This window comes from Hippocampus zosterae, chromosome 10, assembly GCF_025434085.1.
Source record: "Hippocampus zosterae strain Florida chromosome 10, ASM2543408v3, whole genome shotgun sequence".
NCBI lineage: Eukaryota > Metazoa > Chordata > Actinopteri > Syngnathiformes > Syngnathidae > Hippocampus > Hippocampus zosterae.
Window position 1 is genome coordinate 24,508,694 of NC_067460.1, and position 24,431 is coordinate 24,533,124.

Sequence of the window (24,431 nt, forward strand, 5' to 3'; positions counted from 1 at the left end):
TCAAAGTGGTTCGCCTTGTAGCGGAGAAGGTCAGCTGGCCGTCTTCTTTTGCCCTCGCCGCAAAAGCCTCGGAGCGCTTTGCTCGGAGTCGACCTCAAGTCTGCCGTCATTTTGGAGCCAACTTTTTTCTTCCTTTTATGACCTTCGATTCAAGGCTATGAAAATTCTATCCTGCACCGCTGTTTGCGGCTGGCCCGCCATCTGCGGCTGCGTTTCTCGATGTGGCGGCCCTCGACCAAATTGCGTCTCGCTGTTGTTGCGAAGCGCTCTCATCCGCGCCGGCTCAACTTGCAAAGACATCCCTTCTCAGGCGACAGGACGGGCCCTGCTTTATTCACATTCTTTATTCGGAGACGTGCAAAGGCGTCCACGCACACAAAGGGGCCCTCGCCCGACGCCTTTCGCCGGCGCGCGTCGCAAAAGCCCCCGCCCCCGCCCCACCCCGCCTATTCATTTCCAAAAAGATGCATCGGAGGTGTTCCCGCGCCATCTCCGGCTCAGAGACTCGTCCGGACTGTCGCCTGACGATGAACAGGAACCGTGCGCATGCAGATGCTCCGAGTGGAATTCGATTGGACGTGGAAGCGCCCCGTCCCGCCTGGTCGTCGGCCGACTCGCGCCGTGGGACGTCAACCGGAGACGCGTCCCAGAAGACAAACGTGCGCCGCAGAGCGTTCCCGGGACCTGCGGGCGGCGCCCCCGCTCAGCCCCCGCTCTATCTGTCGTGAACCTCCGCCGCCTCTTCGCCCTCGTCCTCTCTCGTACCGGTTAGCCGCTGACGGGCAAAGTCTTCGAAGACGATGTCGTCATCATTGTCGTCGCCGCTGAGGAGTGCGAGAAGACAAAAGTCCCGACGTGAGTCACGACATGAATCGGCGGCGATGACGCTACGCGAGCTTAAGAGACCAGCCGGTCAGGGTGACGGTGGGATGTTTTCTCCTTTTTTTGCCCGGGGTCAAAACAATCCAAAGGCGTCCATGTCAGTCAGTTACAATCTTTTGCCGGAAGGCCAGATAGGGCGGCGCCATTTCCGTTGCGCATTTCATCCGACCTTCTCGATAGTTGGAAAGAATTTGAAGCGAAAGTCTCTTGCGTGCGCGCCACCGGCGACTTTGGCCATCTGGACGCGGTCGTCCGCACGCGAGCTCGGGCGTACGGCCAACCGCTTTTGAGCCAGGAAACGCCCGGCGCCCGAAACCCGGATGGGACGGTGCCTCCACGGACCAAAACGGGTGCCCGCCTCCTCCCCTGGTCGCGCACGCACGATGCTTACGTGGCGTCGAACCGGATCAGGTTGGCGTCGCTCGGCGCTCGCTCGGCGGCTGCAAGGCAAGGCGGATGAGACGCGTCCCCGGCCGGACTTTCTTCCCCCTGCGCCGACTCCGGGCAAGGCTTGGGGTGCATCAGCGTGAAGGGAAGCTCCAGGGACACGTCGCTGGGAAGCCAAAGAGCGGGTGAGACGCCGGAGCCATTGCCGCCGCCGCTAACCGCCGCCCCGCAAATTGGCCTCGATCGCACCTTGGGGAGGATTTTCAATTGGCAAACATTTTCAGCGGGACGACCAAGTCCGCCATCCCCTTTGAGGAAAACAGATTGGCGCGGGCCCCGTTTACGAGCGTCGGTTCCTTCGATTCACGTGGCCGAAATGGCGGAAACGCTCGGACAGAGCCGCCGGACGACGCCCACCCCCCCCAGAAATGCGTCCCGGGCACTCGGCGGCGTATGGCGGCCTTTTGACGGGGAAGCGGCGGGCCGCTGGCTCTCTGCACGTGGTGGAGCCAAAGGGTGTCCCGGCTTACCTGGGGGCCAAGTCTCCCAGGAGCCTACAGGGGGGGCACAAAGCGGACAAGACGCTCAATGGCGAACCGCCGCCGCTGGGCGCGCCGGGCAAAATGAAAAGCCGGCGAGCTGACTGACCCGCCTCGAGAAACCAGCAGCTTGACTTTGACTTTGTACGACACCACGATGCCCAACATCTCCTTGTCGGCGCCCGGGCGCAACCTGAACACATTTTCCCAGCGGAGGCTTTGGACTTTGGACTTTTTCGCCTTGGGCACTTTGGGCCCTCTCGAAGGGTTTGCTCCAAAGCGAGCGACGGGGGACTCACTGCGTACTGGAGGCCAAGTTGGTGTCTTCGTGCTTCAACTTTCCGTCCAGCGCCAGGCCTCGCTTCTCTCGGTTGTTGCACAGGAACGGCGTCAGGGTGAAAACCTTGCAGGAGGTCGAAGCGGAAGCCACCGCGTCCCTGAGGACAGCAACCAAGGAGCCGTCACGACGGATAGTCTCCCGGACGGACGGACGCCGTCCCGGCGAGAGAGAGCGTCGGTGGATTTTGGCAGAGGATAAAGAATAGACGCGTGGTATCGCCCGTCTGCCCGCGCCCGCCCCGGCGACATGGCTGCCTTCCGGGCCGAGCGCGTCGTTAGCCGGCGCGCCTCCGGCGTTTGCCCGCTCCGGCTGAGCATTTGGCTAGCGGACGCTGGATGCTAGCTGACCTTTTTTGCTTTTCTTTTCCTTCCTTTCCAAGTTTTTTCCTTTGCGTGAGGCGCGCGTCGGTCCGGGTTGCCCCCAACCCGCCCCCCCCCCCCCCCTCGCGAAAGAGACGGGACTCACTCGGACTCTTGGCACGCCACGGGACATTTGTACTGCGCCGTGTTGAACAGGCAGATGTCGGCGTATTGTCGCACTGCAGAGGACCACAGGGCGGGGGTGAGCGCCGGTGAGCGGAAGCGGCCCCCCCCGACCCCCGTACCTGACACCTTTGTCTTCTTCACCGTCTTGCTGCTGTTGTTGGTGACGTGAACGTTGACGGCGATGGGCTCGCCGTGGTAGTAGATCTGAAAGAGGCCAGAGCGGCGGCCGCTGGGGGGGGGGGTTCCTCCTCCCCCTCCTCTTCCTCCTCCACGACGGCGGCGGGCTCACCTGCTTGTCCAGAGACGCCTCCAGGTGGAGCTCTTTGTCCGACATCAGGAAGCGGCGGGTGGTCTCGGCGGCCGGCTGAGGCCCGGCTTTCTCGGGGGCGAACTGAACCTTGCGGATCACCAGACGCACCGAGTTCCTGCGGGGGCGGCGGCGCTTTCAATCGGGCGCCCGCCTCGGGAAACCTTCGGGCCGCTAATGCGCCGCCATTCATAATGCATGCGGCGGAAAAGCCTCTTACCTCCTGCGAAGCTTTTCCTCGGCGTTGTCCGCGCAAAACACTTGGACTTCAAAGTCCACGCCGCAGGCCTGCGGGGGCAGACGCGCGCTCGTCGGTCACTCGGCGCCGCAAACGCAGACGGGCGAGCGCCGGCTACCTTTCCCGTGTCCTCGGGGCCCGGCTGCAGCGTGACCGAGCAAGGCAGGTTGAGCGGCATCTGGAAAGACAACGGCGGCGCCGGCAAAGCCGCGTGGCGCTACTGGCGGACCAAAGCCGCGTCCCAAAAATTTGCCCGTCCTTTTTAGCCTCCGTCCAATCTCGCCAAAGCAACTCGCGCGATCGGGCGTCCGCGCCGTTAGCGGGGCGCGTCCGGGCCTTTCCCGGCCAAGGAGCCTACCTGGAAGGTGAAGGGGTAGGCGTGCTCTCCCAGTTTCTTCATCAGCCGCTCCTGCAAACGGGTGGCGCGGCCATCGGCCTCGCCGACGGGAGGAAACACCTGCGCGTTGGCCACAAAGAGATCTTTGCGGAAGGTCAAGCCCAGCACGTCCAGATCCTCGCGGCCGTAGCGGAAAGCGCAGGTCAGCGTGGCAAAGACTGCAAAAGCGGCAAAGCGCGTCCGCCAAAGCGTTTTGGGAGCGCCGCGGCGGCTCGCAACTCTGCCCCAAACCTTTTCTCTCCATCAAGTACTCGGGATCGATCAGGACGACGCCGTCTGATGGGGAAAAGGCACCGGAGAGCCGATGATGCGCTTCGGCGTCGCCAAAGGGGGGGGGGGGGGGAGAAATCTTTCTTTCTTTTCTCTTACCGACGGGCTCCACTCGGTCCACGTGGTCCACAAAGTCCCTCTTCCCCAGGTAGACGGTGAGCTGAAAGCAGCGAGAGGGTTTGGGTGCGGCCCGTCGCGTCGGAAGCCAGGAGAGGAGCGCGACTCACCCTCCCGTTGGGACTTGCTTTTTTAAACACCCTGAAAGTGAAAAGGAGACGCTTGCCAATCGCCCTTTATTTTGCTCTCAATGTTTCATGCCCCCAAAAAGCTTCCCCCGAAAACCGCCTTGAGATGACCGCACCGGTTAGGCCAAACGCTCGCAAAAGCGCCATTTGTCCGTTACAGAAAAATATATGTATATTTTTTTTCAATCGGTGAAATCAATTCACCGATTGAAAACCCATAGCTGTCGATTGATTTGAGCGCTAATTGATTTTGGACGCCTCCAGCGGGGTCACTTTGACCCGGGTCCGCAGAACCCCCCCCGCCCGCGTCCTTTGGTCGCCTTTGAAGTCTTTCAGGAAAGTGCGGCGCCGCCCATGTGTCCTTTGGGCCGGTTCTTGTTTTCTCTGCTCGGCCACTTCCTGTCTGCGCCTCGTGACATCACGTGCTTTTCGCCCTCGACTCCCCCTCCCAAGACTACTTTCAACTTTGGATCCGCTTCTTTTTCCCATCGCAAGTTCATGTGTGGTTCTGGCCGTGTTGTCACGGTAACCATCTTCTGCTCTGTCACATCTCTCTCCTCTCACGCGCACACCCACGCGCACACCCGCATGACGTTGGACAAAATCAAGTTTGAAATGCGCCCCTCGCTGTCACGACACGACTGAGAGAGGAAACAAAAAAGTGTAAGCAAGAGCACGCGACGCCGGCCACACCCACGCCCACCGCACCCGCGCAAAGGCTACCTGGTTCCTTTCTCAGCCATCCTGACGCCGGCAATGACGAGCGAGTGGACACGCCGAGGAAGATGAAGATGAGGAGGAGGCGGAGGAGGAGCAGGAGGGAGCCCGTCACCGTGGAAACTGAAGGGAGGAAGTGTTCTCTGCGGTCACGTGATCCGCGGAGAGCTCACTAAAGCTCCCCCCAACCAAAGCCCCATCACAGGGGAGCAGTTCGAGCGCCAATTCAGCAAAAATCTTCACTCCGATGAGAGCATCAAAATGAAGTCCAAGCGGATTCCGCTACCCCCCCCCCCTTTTTTTTGGGGGGGGGGGGGGGGGTACCTTTTCGAAGCCGCAGAGTCAACAACGCCACCTCCTGGACATGCGACGGCTTGCGGGTGGCGACTCGTCGATCCTGGGCCGCCCGCCGGACGCGGCGTAATCGCGTACGAAAGGGGACTACAGAGTCGCTGTGCGATGACGTCACGTGCGTGCGTCGGGAGCGGGAGACGAGGGAGAGGCGGGCATTCGAGGCAAATACTTACGTCGCGGCTCGCCACTGGGAAAACGCGCGACATTTCAGGCTTTCTCTCGAGTTGAGGAAAGGAAAACAAGAATAACCGACTTCTCCCCTTTCTTTTATTCTTCAAAAGCAAAGCGCTTTGTTTTGGAAAAAAAAATTCACGGAGTGGAGGGATGCGAAGCCGCGAGGGTTCGGGCTTCGGCTCGCCGGTTAAGTGGACCGTCCGCATTTCACTCGGCGGCCAAAGGGTGGCGCCGTAACTCAACATTTGCCAAAGGGACAAAGAAGAAAGTCTCCCGGGCCTCGGCGTCGCCTTCAGAGGTCGCTCCAGAGGACGGCCCGCCCCTTTTTGTCCACGCTGGCCACGTACTCGCCGGACGACGACCAGCAGACGGCGCTGACGGAGGCGCTGGAGAAGCAAAAGGAAGAGCAGGCCTTCACAAATCAGCAAAAAGCAGCCTTTTCCCCCTTGTGTTCATGCGTAACAAGTCCAATTCTCTGGATGGCGACTAGCAAGTCGACGCTGCTTATTTTGGCTCTGCATTAGCTGCGCGTTGGCCACTTTTGCCGCGCATCAGCTACTTTTCGGACTCACAAACACGTTGGAAGCGGTTTTGCCACACTGAGACTTTCGCTAAGTCCCGCTTTGGCCGCACGCGTTAGCCAGACGGTACCTGTGAGCGTCGGCCAGGCGCGTCTCCAGCTCTCCGGCCGAGACGTTCCAAACGTAGACGGCGCCGTCCGCCGATCCCGCCGCCGCCAAGCAAGCGTCGGGGCTGAGAGGACGGCGGGCGTGAAAGGCGGCTCGGAGGCGGAGACGAGCGTCGGCCGTTTGTTGGGAAAAGCTCACCTGATGGCCGCTTTGGTGCTGTCGCTGGCACATTTGAACCCTGGCGCTCTGACCCAAGGGCACAAAAGGTTCACCGCTTCAGTCAACAGCCACCACATGCGCTGTACGGCTTCCTTCTTTCGACAAAGAGCGCCTCGCTATTTGGATCGAAACGGACCGATTTTGTAGCGAGGCAATTCACCTGAAGGCGGCGCTGCGGTGGCTCCACCGGCGGACGTCGTGCAGCTGCAGGCCGTCGTCACGGCAACAGCTGAGCAGATGCCGGCCGTCGGCGCTCAGGTCCAAAGACGTCACCTTGCCCTGCGCCGACAGGCAGCGGACGCAGCCGGACAGCCTGGACCCAAACAACAACCTTTGTCCGTTCTTTGGAACAGATTAGCGGCACCGCCGTTCATTTCAATGGGGGGCGAGAAGAATTGGAGGCGGGGCTTCGGGGCCTCACCTGGTGTCCCACAATCGGATCTTGCGGTCGAAATGTCCGCTGATGGCCACGTTTTCCGAGCAGACGACGTCGCTGCAGAAGGACGACGCTTGGGCCAAGTGGACGCCTGAACGACAAGGCGCGTCGGCAGATTAGTCGCCGCGCAGGCGCAGGCGCGGGCGCCTTTCGGGCCACGTACAGGCGGCTCGTTGAAGGTCCCAAATCCTGACGGTCCCGTCGGCGCTTCCCGTCACCACTTGATGGCGGCTGAAGCGAGCGGCCGTCACCTTCCTGCCGTGGCCCGTCAGGGTCAGCTGACATTCCGTCGTCAGTCGCACAGCACAAGTCAGGCAAGCGCAAACATTTGCGTTAAGGCCGGGACGCGCGACGCGACAACCCCGGTGCGGCGGTTACCTTGGCGACGGGGCGGTCCAAGCACCACAACAGAGCCGATTTGTCGTACGAGCCCGCCAGGATCCTGCGACCCTGCGCGATCAGCGGCGCCGTCTTGAATGAGCCCGGCTCCAAAGGTCGCGGGCGCTACTCACCGTGGGGTCAAACTGGACGCAGGTCAGACCCTCCGTGCTGCCGTCCAAGGTGGTCAGGTGTCCGAGGGCGCCTGAACGCATCGGCCGCGCGAGTTAGCGCCGAGCGGCCGGGGGGGCGAGCTTCTCCGCGGCGGCTTACCCGCTCGGACCCGCCACACTTTGACCACCCTGTCGGTTCCAGCGCTGGCCAGCAGGGCGGAGCCGGAGCAGAAGGCCGCCGCGTTGACGCCCTGCTCGTGGGCTTCCTGTCAAATCAAAGGCCGCTCGTCTGGCCCGAGAACGCCGCCGCAAACGTTCGGGGGAGACAAATTGGGGGAAAGGGCGGAACGGGGAGGCGGGCCGACGAGCTTACCAGTACGTGCAGGGCTCGGCCGGGAACCCGGGCCGACGCCGGCACCCTGACGGGACTCGCCGGCTCCTCCTCTTCCGAAGCCGGCCCGGATGGGCCCCGCCTCCTCCTGTCGACAGCGGCCGGACTCAGAAGGAGATATCGGAGGGCGAGCGGGGCCGGCGCGGCGGCCGGAGGACCGGACCGGCGCGCCCTGACCTCACGGAGGCCATCTAGCGCCGGCTGCGGGCCACCGTTGGGGTTAGGCGCTCACTCAAAGAGATGTCGGATGGACGCCGGGATCCTCGGAGGGCCGTGCGAGGCCGCGGCGGATCTGACAAAAGGAAGGAGGGGGAAAGTCCGTTTCTGGTCGGCGTTGGGGTGACGTCGAAGGGAGCCGATGCCGAGATTCAAGCCGGGGATCGCAGGCGGCCTTCGTTTGTCCTCGGGCTGTTCTCAAGTCCTGGAGAAGCCGGCTGGAGGCGAGGCTCACCTCGGGGGTCGGTTGGGACTTTTTTCCAGCGGCTTTTTCTTCAGCGCTAAACACCTCCAGCGCGCGGCGCCCAGCGAGCTGGAAAACACACAAAAGGAAAATGAAATTCCCGCCGGACGCGCTCGCTCGATGCATTTTTACGGTTCGGCGTCTCACCCGTCGACGTTGACCTGGGAGGTGGCGGCGGTCTGCAGCTCCCTCTGCAGGTTGACGTCTTGAGCTCTGAGTCACCAAAAAAGACTTTCATTCCAGTTGATGCGCCGAGCCACGCGAATGGTGCAAAAGGGCGCGGCGGGCGGCGCATTGGGAAAAGCGCTTTTCTCCGGCCGTCTGGATCCGCGGACTCGCACCTGCAGCGTGCGTGGTTTCGCTGGTTGAGCCGCGCGGCCGCCTGCCGCTTGAGCGCCAGGACGTCCTCCAGCAGGCCGCTCCCTCGGAGCTTCTCGTCCCTGAGGCGGCGCTCGGCCCGCCTCTGGCGCTCCATCAGGGCGTCGTAGTCGGCCTTCAGGCGCCCGTTCCGCTCGGCCAGCCGCTCGGCCCGCAGGCGCAGCTGCCGGCGCAGGTCGCGCGCGCCCGCCAGCCGCCGCTCGTCTTGCAGCAGCCTGACGGGCCACGCGTGAGTGCCAAACCACTGCGCTTTTTTCGCCCAATTTCGATCAATTTCAATCAGACCTGTCACGCTGCTCCTCCAAAACGCGGTCTTGCATTTTCACCCGCTGCTGCCTCTCCACCACTTGATACGCCAACTGCAACCAAAGTCGGACAGTCGGTCGCCTTGGGCTTTTTTTGGTTGACTCTCGCGCAAGTTTTTTTTGCAAAGAGCGTGACGGCGCGCGCTTGAAGCAGACGTGGCCGACTTTTCTTGGCAGCAGACGAGCACCGAGCGCAATGAGCAATGAGAAAAGGGACACGCGTCGGGCGCTCGGACCTCTCCGGCGGCCTTCTGGAGCTGCACGCGCGTCGGCGAGACGGCGCCACGTCTTCCGCCGGCCACGATCCGGTCGCTCCCGCCGCTTTTGTCCAGCAGGCCAGCGTCTGAAAGAAGGCCAAAAGCGTCCGCTGAGTGCCGAGGCCCGCGCGCCGCTCTGCGGGCGGACCGCCGCAACCTGTTCCGCCGCGTATTTGATGCCAATCGCAATGTGCACACGTTGTTTCAAGAAAAAAAGCTGATGGAACACGATGAGCCCGCGACGGCTTTTGGGGCCGAGCGTCTTGAACGATTTGCTTACTTGCAATCGCGTTCGTCGGTTTGGATGCGACCAATCTCGTGTTGGTGGCGTATTCCCCTCAGGGTGAGATTGATTGAACTTGATTTTGTACGACAGTCGCGACTAATCGCTGCGGCCGAGGTCTCGGGACACTTCAAGTTTGCGTCTCGAGGCACGACAGCAATTGCATTTGTCCAACTCGAGCGCAACAAAACACCACGTATTTTCGCAAATTTCCTAAACTGCACCATTATCGTTAAAAAAAATGAGATGCATCTCATGTGCGGTTTTATCCGAAGCCACTTTTTCTTGTCTATTCTTTTTTTTTGTACCGGGCGTCAATTATTCGCGGATATTTCCATTTCATTTGTTAGCGAGCGCCGCGAAGAGCGGCGGGAGGGGTCCGAACCGCGACGGTCTCCGTCGGAACATTCGAGCGGGGCGGGGGGGTGTGCGCGGCGTCTTACAGGCGCAGACGAGGTCTCGGAAGCGGTGGCACTGCTCGCGGTCTCTGCGGCGCAGCTGCAGCAGGACGTGCGCCTTCCACGGGTCGCCCTCCGTCGCGGTTCCTCTTCGGGAGTCCTCGGCCCCCCCGAGCGGCTTCATGCCGGCAGGGGTGTCTCGGGCGAGGCGAGCCGCTCGTCAGAGACGCCGCGGTGGCGAAGTTCGTCCGAGTTTCTCGAGCGGCCACTTCCGCCTCGAAACGCGAAGCGACCGGGACGACAAGGGGCGATTTCGCAATGGTCTCAAATGTCCAAGTGGCGAAGAGCGCGACAAGCTCGTCACGCACCGTTACTTCCAACAAAGGCGTAGCCGCAGGTGTCGCGATTGCTCTTTTGGAAGAGGACGACGAGACGATCCCTCCCAGCAGGGCCTCCTCCTCGTGCCCCTCCCCTGCGCGTCAACTTGTTTTTCGAGCTTTCCTTGATCAACCCATTTCCGAGGTAGTTTTTGTGCGGCCACGCTTACTTTTGAAAACGACAAAGCCCTTCAGCAAGTCGGGGCGGAACTCACTGAAGAACTGCCGGGCGGAAGCAGTCGACGCGGCCCTGTGACGTCAGTTCCGGGTGGACGGCGGGTCGTCGAGACGCGGAAGGCCGCCGAGCGTATTGTGGCGCCCGGAAAATGGGCTCCAAAGACGCCCCCCGCCGAGAAATGGGTGCACCGCTACATTTCCCCAGCAGAGTGCGCGCTCCCCGCCTGGTTAGCGGCGAAGACGGCACAAAGCCTCGCCATTTTCTTTGTGAAATGCTTTCCTTTCGTTTTTTTTAATAAAGTGCGTCACGTCATCAAATCCACCATGGAAATGGTTTGACGAAAAGAAAGAAATGGTCTCGTTTTGTCCCAAAAATGCTGACTTGCGGCGATGGCGAAACGCAACCCTTTCCGTCACGTTGCTGGCAAGTACGGCCAAACGGGTTCCGCTTGCTCCAATACGACCAGCGGAACCCAAAGCGCGTTTGAAATATGATTGGGGCTTTTCCCCTTCACACCACAGCACAGCACGGCATACTTTGAAGGCAAGTCACCAGGACAAGACACGCAACGCAGATAGATGAGCGGCGGACGGCTCCTTTTATTGTACAAGTCACTCACTGGGCCCCGCACGGGCGGCGGCCCCCGTACTGACTGAGCCGAAAGGACACTTGCGGCCAGACGCCGGCCTTCTCGGGAGCGAGCGGCTCTCCTCCGAGGTGCTGGCGGGTGCGGCTCGGCTCGCTGGGCTCCTTCGACAAAGATGGCGGCGGTGGAGACGGCATGAACGAGCTTCCTGCCTGGCCAGAATGACCCTGCGACGTTTTGGCCACACAAAGCGCACCGTCCACTTCTCCAGCTAGGAAGCTTTGAACAAGTATGAAGGGCAGACGAAAACGAAGACTTTCACAATGAACACACCTCCGCCATCGATGACCTGAGCGCACACACACGCTTTCTCACCCCCCACGGCGACGAGATCCCAGCGAAGCTCCGCCGGGGAAGAGGGCCACTCGGGAAAGCCCACGCCTGCGGCTCCAAACGCCCGCCGCCGTCCTCCGCCTGCCGCGCATTCACACAACAGCACACAACGGCGTTAGAGCAGCGCAGCTTCGGTGAATCCAGCAAGGCGAAGTGATGAGCGCACGAATCAACGACTCCCTTTCAGAGCCGCGCCGTTTCACTTCGAATGACCATTTTGTCAAATACTAAATGAAGGTCTCAGGTTGAAAACTTGAGATCAGTAGCCCCGCCCCTCCCGGGACCGACGCTCAACTCTTGTCGCTTTTTTTTGTTGTCGGAAATGATCGCGAGGAGTCGAGATGATCTGCGCACGGACTCCTGTCGCGACGACACTTCCTGTTGCTGTGAGCGTCGAGTGCGCGGACACGTCGCGGCTCGGAAGCGTGCCGGCGCCGGGAGGGCGCGGCGGGGCATCAGACCTTTTACAGCTCATCATCGACCTTCGACTGGCGCGAGCGAGCGCTTCCGAAAATAAGCGTTAGCCGCAGCCCTGAACATTGCAGAAAACAAAGGGAAAGCTTTGCATGACGGCCGCTTGACGAGCCATCAAAAGAGGAGGGAAAGGGAGGCAAAGACACACCCGGACGTGCCGGTGATGCGACGTCGGGCGTTGATCTTCAGCAGCCCGTGCGGTCATGACGCCAGTGTTGCCGGGCCCGGCAGCAATGGGGGGGGGGGCTCGCCCGCGGGACAGGCGACAAGCCCGGAGTTCGGCTTGCAGCTGGCCATACTGATGCCTACAATTTCCCCCGTTACACCTGAAACAACACGATGGATGGCAAGCGTCACATCTTGGGGCACCGTCTTGCGTGTTCAAGGCGCGCCGTAGACGTTGCGCCTCCATTTTTAAAACATTGTTGATATTTTGTTCCATCTACGGTTCATTTTGGGTGTCATTTCAATGCAGACTGGTTTGACGCTATATTTAGAAGATGGAAAACAGGATTTTTTTCTGTTGGGGGGGGGGGGGATGACGCCGATTCAGTGCGTCAACCTCTTCAATCCTGCTTTTGAAGCCTACGGAAAGTGTTTCATTTTAGAATGGACATCTTTGGGCAGGATTTCGGATGACATCAACAGGCGCCATCGTTTCTCCAATGTTTTGTCTTATCCGTCGCACTTGTTCTCTCAATAACTTTAGACCCATTTCTATTATTTTCAAAGTGTGTTCAAAGGCCTAAAATAAACCAAGTGCTGTAAATACTTTCACGGCATGCTTTGGGTGCTCAGGAGATTCCTCTCATTGCAAGGGTGGTTGTTTTGGAACGGTCTGTTATTGTAAGACACGTGTTCCCTCCGCGGCCGGTACGGTCCATTGGAGGCAGTGTTCGAAACGTCGAATTTTTTTTTTTTTTGCAAAATGACTCGGTTCATTCCTCCTCTGGTGCTCGCGTCCGATGTCACAGCACATTGTTTAGCGCATTCCGTGCCGAGTGGACTCTTGTTTGTTCGATAGAACGTTACGCGCGCACTTTGCGGGATGCCGCGTCGCGGTCGTTAGCCTCGGAGGCTGTCTACGGCTTTCCCCGTTGACTGTTAGCTAGCTGATGTTGTTAGCACGGAGCGACAGCGAGGCGACCTACCCGTCAGCTCCTCGGGGCCTCGTGGCGACTCATCTCTTCTTGCGACAGCGGAGAGGACTGCCACAGTCGGCGCGTTCTGGCGGCCGCTCGCCGTCGAGCGCCCGGCTAGCTTAGCTCCACGTTAACAATGGCAAACGTTTCACCGCTCACCGGAAACGGAGCGCTCGGCGCACGAGTTGACTTGAATAAACCCGCCTCCGGCCTAACCAATGGCGGGAAGCGCAACAAATAAAATCAGACAAGAGCCCGCCTTTTTCTCAAATCGGCCAATCAAAGGGCGTCTGATTTGGTAACGAGCGGCACGCAGGTCTCAGCCGCGCATGCGTGAGAATCAATCCGTAATCAAGGCCTCTACCCACCAATCCGAGGCCGGCCATTGGTCGGTCGGAAAGGAACAAATAGAATTAAACGAATCAATCTGTATGGATATGTAATGTTCTATTTGCCGATGTCACAACTTTATATTGTTCCAAAGACGCTGCTCACCCTGTATGAAGACGTTGGGGTTCAGTAAACGAATCAGATTGCGACCTCCAATCGTCTGTGTGTGTGTGTGTGTGTGTGTGTGTTGTTTGACCAGGACAAGGCATAATCCTTCACTATACATGATAAACACATACTGTACTTTGCATTTGGCCAGAAAAGAAGTATAGACGCAAAGAATTTCGTCAAGTCAGCATCGTGTTTACTGGAAGATGCCGCCACAACACAAACCAAAGAGAGAGATTTCTACAATCAGTCAGGTCCAGCATTTTCTGTAATTGCCTATCAATGTCTTTAGTTTTTAAAAGTTGAACTTTGAATATTGTGACCCACATAATGAATGAAACGCGCTCGAAATAGGCCGGAGCTTCTCTAAGTAGCCCTTTGTCGCCATCTTGTGGCATCAATAGGCATTGACTTTTTTTAAAATTACTGTCTTGACAAGCTTCGGGCGTTCTCTATCAAGCTTTTTTTTCTTCTTCCTAGCCTGCCATTGGTCGGCCATCTGGCGTTCAGGACCCCCCCCTCCTCTTCCTCGTCGTCCTCTCCGATGACGCCGCGAAGGAAGGAACGTTTGAAATCCTCAAAGGCGATGTCGTCACACTCGCTGCGGCCCATTAAAAATGCACCCCCCCACCCCCCATAAAAAAGACGATTTAAACACGTGCACGCCCAACACTCCTTGTGGGAAACGAACGCACAACTCACTTTGTGTCTTTGGCTGAAAGTAAAAAGAAAAGAAAAATCAAGTCAGAAGGCCGTCGATTGGCTGGGGGCCACCAACATTTCCGGGGGCTCACAAAAGCATCGCGTTCGCTTCTTGGAAAGTGCTTTTCAAGTTGGTTGAAAGTCTTTTTTTTTTTTGGAGGTGCCGGCGTGGTCCCAACTTCAAGTGGTTTCTCGCAATGTCATTACAATTCAAGACAAGAAGAAAAATCCTCAATAAGACGACGTTTTCTCAATGCCAGTTATGATTCGGCATCATCACATTTCTTTGGAGTCGACGGGACGAGGCGTCCCAGACCGCCCCAGGTGACTTTGTGACGGCTCAGCATTTCCAGCAGGGCAAACGCGCTCGTCACATTAGCCACCTTCTGCTGACGGCGCAACCACTAAGCAGATTAACGCACACCCACACACGCACACCATGTCGGCGGTTGTGACGGTGATGGAAGATGACGGCACGTACCGTCTTCGGGTTTCGGATGCATCAATCTGAAAGGAAGCTCCACGCGCACCTCGCTGCGGGGAGAAACACACACACACAAGTGGCATTCGACGCGTTTGCGGGTGGGTGCGTGCATGCGTTTGTACGTACCTGGATCCCAGAGGTCTGAGTGCACAAAAAGAAAAGAGAGCGAGTCGGGAGTCGGGCGTCGAGCAAAGGACAAAAGAGGCGCTCACCAAGGCTACCTACCCGGTGGCCGTCATCTTCAAGAGCAGCTTATAAGACACCCAGATGCCCTGCAGCTCCTTCAGCACCTCTTGCTTCATCCTGCACGCAGGAGGCAAAAGGTCCAAGCGGGCTCGATGGGCATTTGCCCGTCGAGACCAGTTGAACCGGCGCACGGCATGGAATGCAAACATTGCCGGCGTTGTTGTCGTTTTTTTTGGGTTGGTTTTGTCTGCGGCAGGCCTCCGAGGTGTCGCGGGGAACGACGCCTTGCGCAACCGCAGAGACGTCCCGACGAGGTCGTCGGCGTCAAAGCCTACGCGGGACACGGCAAGAAGCAAAAGAGCGGCCGCGCCGAGCCGAGCAGAGCCTCGCGGTTCTCACGTGCTGGAGGAAGCCAAGTTGGTATCTTGGTGCTTGAGGTGTCCGTCCAGAGCCAGCCCCCGCCGTTCCTTGTTGGGCTCCAGACGCGGGTACAAGGTGTACGACTTTGCCAGGCTGCAACCCGACGCCACGCCGTCACTGGTGCCGTACGACACACGCGCGCGCGTGCATCAGTACGGGCACCACGCCCACAAATTCTCTGGGCAATTTGGCACCGGGGCCCCGCCTTTTAAGCCTCTCACCTGGTCTCCTCTTTGGCCACCGACTTGACGTACTTGTCGTTGGAGTAGAGGACCACCTTGGTCACCTGCTCCACTGCGCGGGCGACAGACACGAGGTGACGAAGGCGTGGCCGGCGAGGGCGGCGCTAGCGAGGGCGCGGGCCGGCTACCTGACAGGCTGATGTCCTTCACCTTCCGGTTGGACCAGTTTGCGATCCTCACCTCGGCCCGCAGCGGCTCGCCGTGGCCGAACGTCTGCGCGCAAACGGTGAGCGGCGATTTTACATTTTCAAATTGGAAAAGTCCGGCCGACCGCCCGACCGACCGACCGACCTCTTTGGGCAGGCTCAGTCTGACGCGAAGAGGCTTGTCGGACATCAGGAAGTCAAAGGTGGTCTCCGCGAACGGCGACGGCTCGACGTCGCGCGGACCGAACTGGACCTTTCGAACGGTCAGGCTGACGGAACTCCTGCCGAGTGACAGACAAATGGGACAAGAGGAGGCGCGGCGGCGGCGGCAAGCCGGCAAAGCGACAAACACCCACCGTCCGTCCGGCTGGTCGGCGCGGAACGCTTTCACCCGGAACTCCACGGCGCATTTCTGCAAAGCGACAGCCGGCGTTAGCTTAGCGCTGGAAGGAGCCGGCGGCAAAGCGTCGGGCTCCCCGCCGCCCACCTTTCCCACGTCCGACGGTCCGGGCTGCAGCGTGACCGAGTTGGGCAGGTTGTCCGGCAACTGCGACAAAGGCCGGCGGGCATCACTTTGGCACGGATGTCCAAACGGACGTTTAGAGCGCCGGGCGACGCTTTGCGCCCTCCGACCGATGCCTCGGGTCGGCCAAAGCGCTCAGACGACCCACCTCCAGGAAGAAGGGGAAGGCGTGGCGGCCCAGTTTCCGCAGCAGCTTCTCCTGAATTTTGCTGCGCGCGGGCCGCTCCTGCTCTGGCGGCTCCGGGAACACCTGGCGGGTGGCCACAAAAAGGTCGCGGCGGAAGGTCGCGCCCAGCACATCCTCGTCCCGCCGGCCGTAGACGAAGGTGCACGACAGCGTCACGTAGACTGAAAGCACAAAGCTCGGGGCGGGGTGGGGGCACCGCATGCACGATGGGGGCGGGCCGGCCTCGAGATACAAGCGAAAGCACTCCCCGGCCCGGACCGCCCTCCACACTCAAGTCGCCGGGAAAACATGCGACTGCTTGAGAACGCAAAGGACGTTTTCTCGATGGCGACATGGAAAGGCCGCAAGTTCAGAGCCCAACCCCCCCCCCATGAATGGGCCTAATGGTGTCACCGTTTCAATGTTTGTCAACTGACCTGGTTTTCCTCCCAGCTGCGAAGAGTCGACAACAAGCACGCCGTCTGTAAGGCCACAAACACGCCTTTTGTCAAGAGCGCGCCCGACGTGCCCGTGGCCTTTTCTCCCGAAAGCTCACCGAGCGGATCCACGCCATCGCCGCGGTCCACCAAGTCTCTGCTGGCCACGTAGATGGTCGCCTAGGACGACAGGCTGACATGGAGATCGGATGGCCCCAAAAGTAGGCTGGCGCGGCGCGGTGCAACGCGGCGCTCGACGTGAGCGCTCCAAGCATGTCCGGCCAGCCAAGCGTTGGACGCACATTTCTACCATGAATACGATCGACACCATCTTGCCCTGCTCCGTATTTGGACTTGTATGCACTCAAGTGTCATCAGTCATGATGGGCCACGAGCAACAACTTTGCCCAGAAAGCATCAAAAGGTTCAAGATCCATTTTGGACCACGCGCAGCAAACCAAGTCAGCGGAGGCGCCCAACACAAAGTCACGACTCGCCGGTGCCCAAAAGGGCTTGACGGACGACTTTTAGTTAGTCGCACTTTGTATTGCAGCGATGGCCGTTTGAAAGTGCTCGAGAAATACGTGCGGTCGCCCGTGCGCATAGTTGTCGGCGCGATAGCAACTTACCGACTTATCCGGGGACGCTTTTTTGAAGACGACTCGCTTGGGACTCATGTCGAGCGCGCCTGCAAGAAAGCGGCTTGGCAAGGCGTCGCACGTTAGGGTGAGCGCGGATCACATTTGGCGCAAAGGCGTCCACTCGAAGGATGGAAACGCACACAAATGCGACGGCAACAAAAACAAACTGCACAATGTGGACAACCGGAGCCCAACGACGCACCTGATGAAGATGACAGCGAGGAAAATGACAGGCTGATCGGCGTGAGCCCGACGGCGAGGAAAATGACGGGCTGATGAGCCCGCTTGGCTTTATAGCGAGGCGCTAAGCCGCTTATCATCAACTCGCTTTCTTCTCGCCGACACTTAGGGAGCAAGGCGGGCTGTGGCTTGGACTCCTTTATTCACTTGGCATGTGTACAAAGTCAACACCATACGAACAAGTCCACAGTCTCGGTCCCGCGTGACCGCAAAGGTCACGGTGCCAGAGTTCGCCTCGCGTTACGCGGGGGCCGCGGCCCGCCGGGCCCCTCGGTTTCGGGCCGGGCGGGACGGCAATCCTCCGACGTCGATCGCACGGCCGACGTCGAAAAGCAAAGGTGGGCGCGCGCGGGCTGTGTCCGCTCCTCCCGTCACATGTCGGACCACAGGATGGCCTTGCTGCCCTTCTCCACGCTGCTCACGTACACGCCCGACGGCGACCACGACACGGCGTTGATGGCCGAGCTGTGGGGGACGACAGCAGCTTTTATACAGGGCTCACAACGGAGACATTTAAAGGAAGGAAAAGGTCAGGATTTTCTGAGGGCCCTTCATCACAGAGATGGCCCCTCCCTTTTTTTGACCTGACCTGAAAGGCACGCACGCGTCATTGCGGTGCTTTCAATTTTGCTCACCCTGAGACGAAAAGCAAATCGGGGACCTTCTTTTACGAGTGCAGAAAAAAAGGGGCTTCAGAAGGGTGATTGTACACGGCAATTTTTCTACTCAAACGCCGCCCCTCAACTTTAGAAAATGTCCTTTCAGGCACTTGAGCGTGACAGCTGACACGCAAACGTTGCCAGGCCGAGCGCCGTCAGGTCAGGTCAGGAGATGCCGGACCGGCGGGGTGGCGGCTCGCACGTCTTACTTGTGATTGCGCTCCAGCGTTCGGTCCACCTTCCCCGTGAGAACATTCCAGATGTACAGCGCTCCGTCCGCCGAGCCGCCGGCCACAAAGTTCCCGTCGGGACTAAAAGGGAAAGCAACAAACAAGTTGAGAAACCATCCTCGACAAAAAACATCAAAAGGACCACCCGCAAACAGAGGAAGACATTGCGCTGCTCCTACCTCGGCCGCCAGGGGGCGGCCGTACAACACTGCTGCTTTTTGGACTTTGAGAGGGAACCCACCTGAAGGTCACTCTGGTCCAATCGGCGCCGCACTTGAAGCCGTCGGCACTGAAGATGACAAGACGGGTATGAGACTCGCGTCTCATCGCCTCGCTTCATAAAAATCAAGTCACATTGCGCCATGCCTGGTCACGGTATCTCAAGTCGGCATCTCAAGTCATCGATTCCCATCACGCAAAGGTCAAGTCGCATGGAAACGCGGCCTCGGCAGTCACGACAAGTCCACGCAAAGCCAGTCGCTCGTCATCGAAGACGGACCTGAGAGTCTGCCTGACGGCGTTTGTGCGCAGGTCGACGATCTTAAGCAGGTCGTCTCGGGAGCAAGTCAGCAGCTCGGTGCGCTCGTGGTTCAGGTCCAACGACGTCACCCGGCCCTGCAGTTCCAGCTCCTGCACGCTGCTCTCCGCCCTGAAACGAAAGCGCCGTCCATGCTTGTCCCATTGCATCCCCCAACCGCCCCCCTCCAATAGAAAAAGGGGGAGGGTAGCGTCTGACTGACCTGATGTCCCAGAAGCGGACCTTCTTGTCAAAGTGCCCGCTCATGACGCACTGCTCGGTGCACACGATGTCATTGCAGCTGGAGCCGGTGAAGACCGTCTTCATGCCTGCCGGACGCAAAGGAGCGCTCGGCGAGTTAGCGTCGGCGTCCCGCGCGGCGGGCGCCCGGCGACCGGCCCGTCACGTACAGACTTTGCTGCGCAGGTCCCACAGCTTCAGGGTTCGGTCGTAGCTTCCCGAGACGATGCGAGCGTTGTCCAACAGGAAGCGGGCCGACAGAACCTTCCCGCTGTGTCCGGTCAGCGTGTGCTGCGGCGAGCGGGTGTGACGTTCAAGCGCGGAACCGCCGTGCGGGTCGAGTTCGAAAAAAAGAAACAAAATAATCTGGATCGTCTGCTCGACGGCGATAAACGAGTAATCCCGCACAAATCGGTGATGGCGCGCAGGGATGGACGGGACTTGTGTTTTTCCACCACTGACCCTCAGTCTGTAGTCTTCCAGAGTCCAAATGCGACTGGCAAAGTCATTGGAGGCAGCCAACAGGTAGGAACCCTGCGCACACGCACACCCGCCCCCCCCGGTTAAAACATGGCCAAGAATCCAATGGCAACAAGTCCTCCTGCGTACACCTTGTTGTTTGAAGCGCAAACTGGCACACTCAGAGCTCCGGAAATGTCCAACAAACGCTCACAAAGGAAATAAAGACTTACCGCACTGTCAAATTCGATGCTGGTGATTCCGGCGTTACTGCCGGTCAACGCTCCTTTCGGCTCGCAGCGACCTGCGCATGCACGAGTGCTGTCAATGAGTGGCTTATTTCATTCAGAAAAAAAAAAACCGCGTACGCTCGCGGACATGCGGATCAGGTCAAGATCGAGAGCGACCGGAGCTCCATTTGCAAAACATTTCGCCGGGCGCCAAGAGCAACTTTGCATGCACTTTGGAGCCGACGGCCGCATGAATTGCCTTCCGCCGGCCGACCGGCCTTGGAGCGCAACCCACCTGACACCACCTCCCAAAGCTTCACCCTGCGGTCCATCCCCCCCGTCGCCAAGACCCGCGAGCCGGGGCTGAACCGCACGGCGTTCACCTCGCCGTCGTGCGCTTCCTGGACAAAACACAGCGGACGGATCACAAAGGCACCCAGAGGAAGGACGCCCCGAGCCGGAGAAAGGGACGCAGCCGCAGCCCGCCACCGGATGGCGCGCCGGGGCCGCTCGAGGCCCGCGTCGGCCTCCGTTATCCACCACCAGGTTGAAAGTTGGTTCCTCGTGTCAAGCCACGACAAGAAACTCGGCGCCCGCCTTTGCAACGGAGTTTGCTTGAGTGACCCGAGACGACTTTCTGGGGCGAGTGACTCCCTTTGAAATGTGGCATTCGTCAACTTGTTGCAATTTGGCCACCCTCCCGTCCAATATTTTCTCATCCCGATCGGGAAGGGCCCTCGCCGAAACCAAAGGCTCCAGGAGCTCAAATCCGGCTGCGCGGCGCATGCGGAGCAGAAGTTGCGCAAGTGACCTGGGAATATGAATTGGAGGCGGCACTTACAAAAACGTGCAGCGCCGTGGACGGGACTCGAACCTCCACGCAGGCCCCCGACGGCGCCTCGCTGTTTTCCGGAGACGCGCTCAAGGAATTTGCGCCTCGTCGTCTGCTGAGGACAACAACTCTGAAGAGGCCAGGGCCAATCGGGAGCCTCGGCAAACGAGCGCACTCACCCAAAGATGTTGGAGATGGAGTCCAGCAGGCCACCAGGGGGCAGCTGCGAGCTTTTCTTGCTGAAAGACAAGATATTGGATTCGGGTGGGTGGAAGAAGAGTGGGAAACTGCCAACAAAAAATCTCTCGCTCGCTCTCACAACAGCTGCTCTGAGTAACGAGAGTGGTGACCAAACAAACTCAACTCTCGTCTGGCGGCACCGCTGTGCAAATACTTTCAAGTGAAGCAATTAAACGCAGACATTGGAAAGCGCAAAGCATTTTTGGGCGGGGGGGCGATCAGAGGTTACCTGGGCGTTCTGCCGAGCGCCCGGCCGTGCGGCTGCTCCGCGCCCGTCTTCCCGGAGTCCTCCGGCAGAACTTCAATGTCGTCGTCCCTGGGGGTGGGGGGAGAACGAGTCAGCGCGGGCGCCGCGTCCACCCGCTCGACTAGCCACAAGTTCACCGACGGGTCGACGGGAAGCGGCTCCTTGGCGGCGTCGGCCAGATCCTTCTGCAGTTTAGCCTGTCTGCGTCTGGGGGGGGGGGGGGGGGGGGGGGGAGCCTGAGCGTCAGACGGGCGCGGCGGCGCTCGGGCTGCTCAACCTCACCTGCTGTCCTTCTCGTTCTCAGCATTGAGCCGGTTGGCTTCCTGAGCCTTCTCGGCCATCCAGCGCGAGACCAGCTCCTGGTTGTCCTCGGTGGTCTTTCTCAGTTTCTCCTCCAGAGCGCTGAAGGTAATCTGCAGGGCGTCGTACTCGTCCTTCAGAGTCTGGTTGGCTCGCTCCAGGTCCTGGGCGGGCGACACGCGCTCGCAACCTCAACGCGCCGCCAGACCGACGCACGGATAGGTTCTCGGCTCCGCTTCAAAGATGAACACGCGTCGCTCCGAGGGTTCGAATCCCGCGGGACAGATGGAAGGGGCGTCCCCGAGGCCGAGCGCTCGGTCGGGGCTCCTCCTACCTGCAGGCGGTTGTTGAGATCTCGACGGTCCCCCTCCAGGTCGGCCATCTGCCGCTGGTACTCCTGCATCCTGAAAGAGCGCGGCGGCGGTCAGCGGAGGCCGAGGGCCCGCCCGGCCGACGACTCGCGCGGCTACCGACTTGGCCTCGTTGCTCTGGATCTCCTTGTCCTTCTGCTGGATCGAGTTGTTGAGCTCGATGACGGTCTGGGCCAGCTGAGGGAGGAGAAAACCTCAACTGTACTTTCTTCTTTTCGTTGGCCACGTGCAAAAAGGTCGACCGGCACCACCCGACGCGAGCACTTCCGAGCGATAGCAAGGCGCCTCGGTACCGTTAAGTCCGATTCTAAACTACGACCGAAGACGCGGGTCCGGACGGCTGAGAGCTCCTTTTGACACGACGCGGCATTTCCACGAGCCGCGACCTTTCGTATTTGGCCCCTGTTGAGGAAAAGCAGTCCGAGTTCGGCCGGCGCGGCCACGCACCTCTCCTCGTTTCTTGTGCAGCTCCGTCAGCTCCTCCTGATGGCGGATCCTCATGTCGGCCATCTCCTGCTGCAGCGCCAGCGCGTCGCTGCCCGCCGCCCTGCGAGCCAGACACCGAGTCAGCCGCGCAAAGACGCGCGGCCGCGGCGACGGCGAGACGAGCGGCGGCCGCCCGCGGCGCTCACGTGGCTTCGTGTCCCCGCGCCACTTCGTACTTGTCCGCCTGGTAGCGCTCCGACAGGACGGCCCGCAGCTCCGATTTCTCCAGCAGGCGATTGTCTGAAACGGACGTGCGAGTGGACCCGTTTGAGAGCGCGTCATCGGCTACGTGCCGCAACGTCAAGTTCACGCCGCCGACTCGACCGCGTTCAGCCATCAAAGGCGCCGGAATGCGGCTTAGCCGCGACGGCGTCACTCACACTGATGGACGATCTCCTCGAAGCCGTGGCGCTGCAGACGGTCGCGAAGCTTCAGTTGCTCGCAGATGTGCGGCTTCCAAGTGCAGGCGCCGCGTGGCTGCGCCATGACCGCCTGAACGCACAAACACATCGGTGAGGTCGGAGCGTGGCCATACGGCAACATATTGGATTCCACGCGTCTTTCATCCCTTCACTGGCTCCCCATTCATTTTCGAGTTCTTTTCAAGATCCTCCTCTTTGTTTTCAAATCTCTGAATAATCTGGCGCCACCTTACCTCTCTGAGCTCATCCGGCCCACGACGATGAACCCGAATGAAGTCAATAGAAATGAATGGTACTCTTTGGAGTGCAAAATCGTGCTCAAATGGGACATTTGGGACCATGTCCGATATGAATATCGAATTGGGATGTTCATGGGAGATTTAACACTTTTATTGTTGGTCTCCAAACGTCTTTGGGGTTAGTACCTCATTTTCAAAGAGTATTTTTCCCCTTCGATTTCGATTGAGAAGTGCGGCAAGACCTCCCAGAATCTCCTTTCAGTCAGGCGAAAGTGCAGCCTCGCGAGCTGAACCATTTTTGAAGCGGTTTGGTGGAAAGCTTCAAGCATGGACGCGTCAGCTTCTCGCGACAGAGGACAGAAGCTTCATGTTAAGCGCTTGTCTTGTTTTGTATATTGACATTTGTTGTCCTGATTGTCTGTCACGTGTTGTGGGAGCAGCAGAAACGCCGTTGACGTCACATTTAGGTCAAGCAAATTAAAAACAAAGAGCGGCCTCTCTTGCGGACGAAAATGACAACGAGGCGAAAATATCGTCGGCAAATAAACAAACAAACAAAAAGGTAGCGCAGAGTCGTGACTCAACATGTTAGCATGCTAAAATAGCCGCAAATATCTTTTGGGGAGGAGAAATGGCCTCCGATACTCCCACGACGTCAGATACGGCGTTCCTACCTCCGTGCGTCGCGAAGGGAGTTGTTGGACGTGGCTCTTCAGCTCGTCAAAATGCTCCGCTCCGCTCAGCTTCCCGGTCGACATCACTTCTCTCACTTTGCTCACCGCGCCTCGGCTCCATTTTGCCTCTGGAGGCAGGAACGATTTTTCCGGGTCGTCGCGTGAAAATGACGTCGGAGAGCGTCGTCTCCTTTTTTGGGGGTATTTACCAACGCTGCCGCACTAGAAGAGAGGTGCAATAAAACGTTCAAACTCGATCACCTTGTTAAGCGAGGAGTTTAAAACTTTGCTTTTTTTCCATATCAAATGACCTCTAATCAATTTTAAATCCCCTTACATTTTTTTAGAAATCAAATTTTACGTCTTTCCTTTGACATGTTTTTAAACGTTTATGTGTTGAAATTGTTTCGATATACGTTCGAGTCATTTTTTCCCGCTTTGCCTGTGAATGCGGTGAGCTAGCTGCTGTGTTTGGAAATGCTTTTCGGTGTCGCATCTTGGCTTCTGTGAAGCACATTTTAGAGTCGACTTGTTTATGAAATGCGCTTGAGAAATAAAGCTGCCTTGGCTCTGTGGTTACCGGCTTCCGGTTCTCCGTGTAACTTGTGCTCATAGGAAGACTCCTTGATACGTTAGTCAAGTCAAGTCAAGAGTATTTCTCGAGCACTTTCGAACAGCCATGGCTGCATACAAAGTGCTGTACATGGAGCAATTGAACATGCACAATAGTTAGTGATCGGATTGAATCAACCATCCTGGCTCGCTTTGTGACTGACGGGTGAAAGGTTTCGCGAAAAAGCACACCACAAGTCACACTCGGCTTTTGGCAAGCAGCACCTATGAGTGGCGCGCCTCAATTTGCTCCACA

General features: G+C 59.0%; 4 protein-coding genes and 1 long non-coding RNA gene across 17 annotated transcripts; all 5 read right to left on the reverse strand.

Annotated features, from left to right (window-relative positions):
* Positions 1 to 438: 438 nt before the first annotated feature.
* Positions 439 to 5,204, reverse strand: LOC127608786 (beta-arrestin-1-like). Of its 2 annotated transcripts, XM_052078163.1 has the most exons (15): positions 4,814 to 5,197; positions 4,073 to 4,103; positions 3,945 to 4,005; positions 3,807 to 3,851; positions 3,537 to 3,733; positions 3,297 to 3,356; positions 3,161 to 3,228; positions 2,923 to 3,058; positions 2,753 to 2,837; positions 2,614 to 2,686; positions 2,108 to 2,245; positions 1,918 to 2,001; positions 1,800 to 1,823; positions 1,274 to 1,435; positions 444 to 824 (listed from the first exon to the last, which is right to left on the reverse strand). In XM_052078163.1, exons 1-15 carry the CDS (start codon positions 4,831 to 4,833, stop codon positions 716 to 718), a joined length of 1,293 nt encoding a protein of 430 aa, XP_051934123.1. In that variant the 5' UTR covers positions 4,834 to 5,197; the 3' UTR covers positions 444 to 715. The 2 variants fall into 2 exon arrangements, with proteins under 2 accessions (XP_051934125.1, XP_051934123.1); XM_052078165.1 differs by lacking the exons at positions 1,800 to 1,823; positions 1,918 to 2,001 and having other exon boundaries at positions 439 to 824; positions 4,814 to 5,204.
* Positions 5,205 to 5,473: 269 nt separating this feature from the next.
* On the reverse strand, positions 5,474 to 9,910 carry LOC127608780 (protein Atg16l2-like). Of its 7 annotated transcripts, XM_052078146.1 has the most exons (17): positions 9,628 to 9,910; positions 8,881 to 8,987; positions 8,625 to 8,698; positions 8,303 to 8,554; positions 8,109 to 8,174; positions 7,953 to 8,030; positions 7,734 to 7,793; positions 7,484 to 7,589; positions 7,271 to 7,376; positions 7,132 to 7,202; positions 6,998 to 7,069; positions 6,783 to 6,897; positions 6,605 to 6,710; positions 6,344 to 6,496; positions 6,163 to 6,210; positions 5,987 to 6,088; positions 5,474 to 5,721 (listed from the first exon to the last, which is right to left on the reverse strand). In XM_052078146.1, the coding sequence occupies exons 1-17, from the start codon at positions 9,764 to 9,766 to the stop codon at positions 5,628 to 5,630; spliced, it is 1,749 nt and encodes a 582-aa protein (XP_051934106.1). In that variant the 5' UTR covers positions 9,767 to 9,910; the 3' UTR covers positions 5,474 to 5,627. The 7 variants fall into 7 exon arrangements, 5 of the variants coding, with proteins under 5 accessions (XP_051934106.1, XP_051934109.1, XP_051934107.1 ...); XM_052078149.1 differs by lacking the exon at positions 8,303 to 8,554; XM_052078147.1 differs by lacking the exon at positions 5,987 to 6,088.
* A 791-nt stretch (positions 9,911 to 10,701) lies between these two features.
* On the reverse strand, positions 10,702 to 12,968 carry LOC127608803 (uncharacterized). 2 transcript variants are annotated; one of them, XR_007964334.1, is made up of 4 exons: positions 12,742 to 12,968; positions 11,739 to 11,916; positions 11,099 to 11,197; positions 10,702 to 11,002 (listed from the first exon to the last, which is right to left on the reverse strand). It is a non-coding gene; the product is annotated as an uncharacterized LOC127608803 (long non-coding RNA). The 2 variants fall into 2 exon arrangements; XR_007964333.1 differs by having other exon boundaries at positions 10,702 to 11,197; positions 12,742 to 12,962.
* Positions 12,969 to 13,406: 438 nt separating this feature from the next.
* Positions 13,407 to 17,419, reverse strand: LOC127608788 (S-arrestin-like). Of its 3 annotated transcripts, XM_052078167.1 has the most exons (15): positions 17,166 to 17,416; positions 16,656 to 16,716; positions 16,537 to 16,581; positions 16,082 to 16,281; positions 15,898 to 15,957; positions 15,767 to 15,822; positions 15,556 to 15,691; positions 15,393 to 15,477; positions 15,244 to 15,316; positions 15,002 to 15,139; positions 14,642 to 14,719; positions 14,543 to 14,557; positions 14,414 to 14,466; positions 13,933 to 13,945; positions 13,407 to 13,831 (listed from the first exon to the last, which is right to left on the reverse strand). In XM_052078167.1, exons 1-15 carry the CDS (start codon positions 17,211 to 17,213, stop codon positions 13,654 to 13,656), a joined length of 1,239 nt encoding a protein of 412 aa, XP_051934127.1. In that variant the 5' UTR covers positions 17,214 to 17,416; the 3' UTR covers positions 13,407 to 13,653. The 3 variants fall into 3 exon arrangements, with proteins under 3 accessions (XP_051934127.1, XP_051934129.1, XP_051934128.1); XM_052078169.1 differs by lacking the exons at positions 13,407 to 13,831; positions 13,933 to 13,945 and adding an exon at positions 13,952 to 14,318 and having other exon boundaries at positions 17,166 to 17,417; XM_052078168.1 differs by lacking the exons at positions 13,407 to 13,831; positions 13,933 to 13,945 and adding an exon at positions 13,952 to 14,318 and having other exon boundaries at positions 14,414 to 14,557; positions 17,166 to 17,419.
* A 121-nt stretch (positions 17,420 to 17,540) lies between these two features.
* Positions 17,541 to 23,739, reverse strand: atg16l1 (ATG16 autophagy related 16-like 1 (S. cerevisiae)). Of its 3 annotated transcripts, none has more exons than XM_052078139.1 (20): positions 23,564 to 23,739; positions 22,609 to 22,720; positions 22,375 to 22,468; positions 22,190 to 22,289; positions 21,846 to 21,919; positions 21,706 to 21,775; positions 21,354 to 21,535; positions 21,213 to 21,278; positions 21,054 to 21,140; positions 20,764 to 20,823; positions 20,594 to 20,696; positions 20,048 to 20,153; positions 19,756 to 19,826; positions 19,526 to 19,597; positions 19,234 to 19,354; positions 19,047 to 19,152; positions 18,806 to 18,955; positions 18,548 to 18,595; positions 18,286 to 18,387; positions 17,541 to 17,882 (listed from the first exon to the last, which is right to left on the reverse strand). In XM_052078139.1, exons 1-20 carry the CDS (start codon positions 23,645 to 23,647, stop codon positions 17,789 to 17,791), a joined length of 1,902 nt encoding a protein of 633 aa, XP_051934099.1. In that variant the 5' UTR covers positions 23,648 to 23,739; the 3' UTR covers positions 17,541 to 17,788. The 3 variants fall into 3 exon arrangements, with proteins under 3 accessions (XP_051934099.1, XP_051934098.1, XP_051934100.1); XM_052078138.1 differs by having other exon boundaries at positions 20,594 to 20,699; XM_052078140.1 differs by lacking the exon at positions 21,213 to 21,278 and having other exon boundaries at positions 20,594 to 20,699.
* Between the last annotated feature and the right edge of the window lie 692 nt (positions 23,740 to 24,431).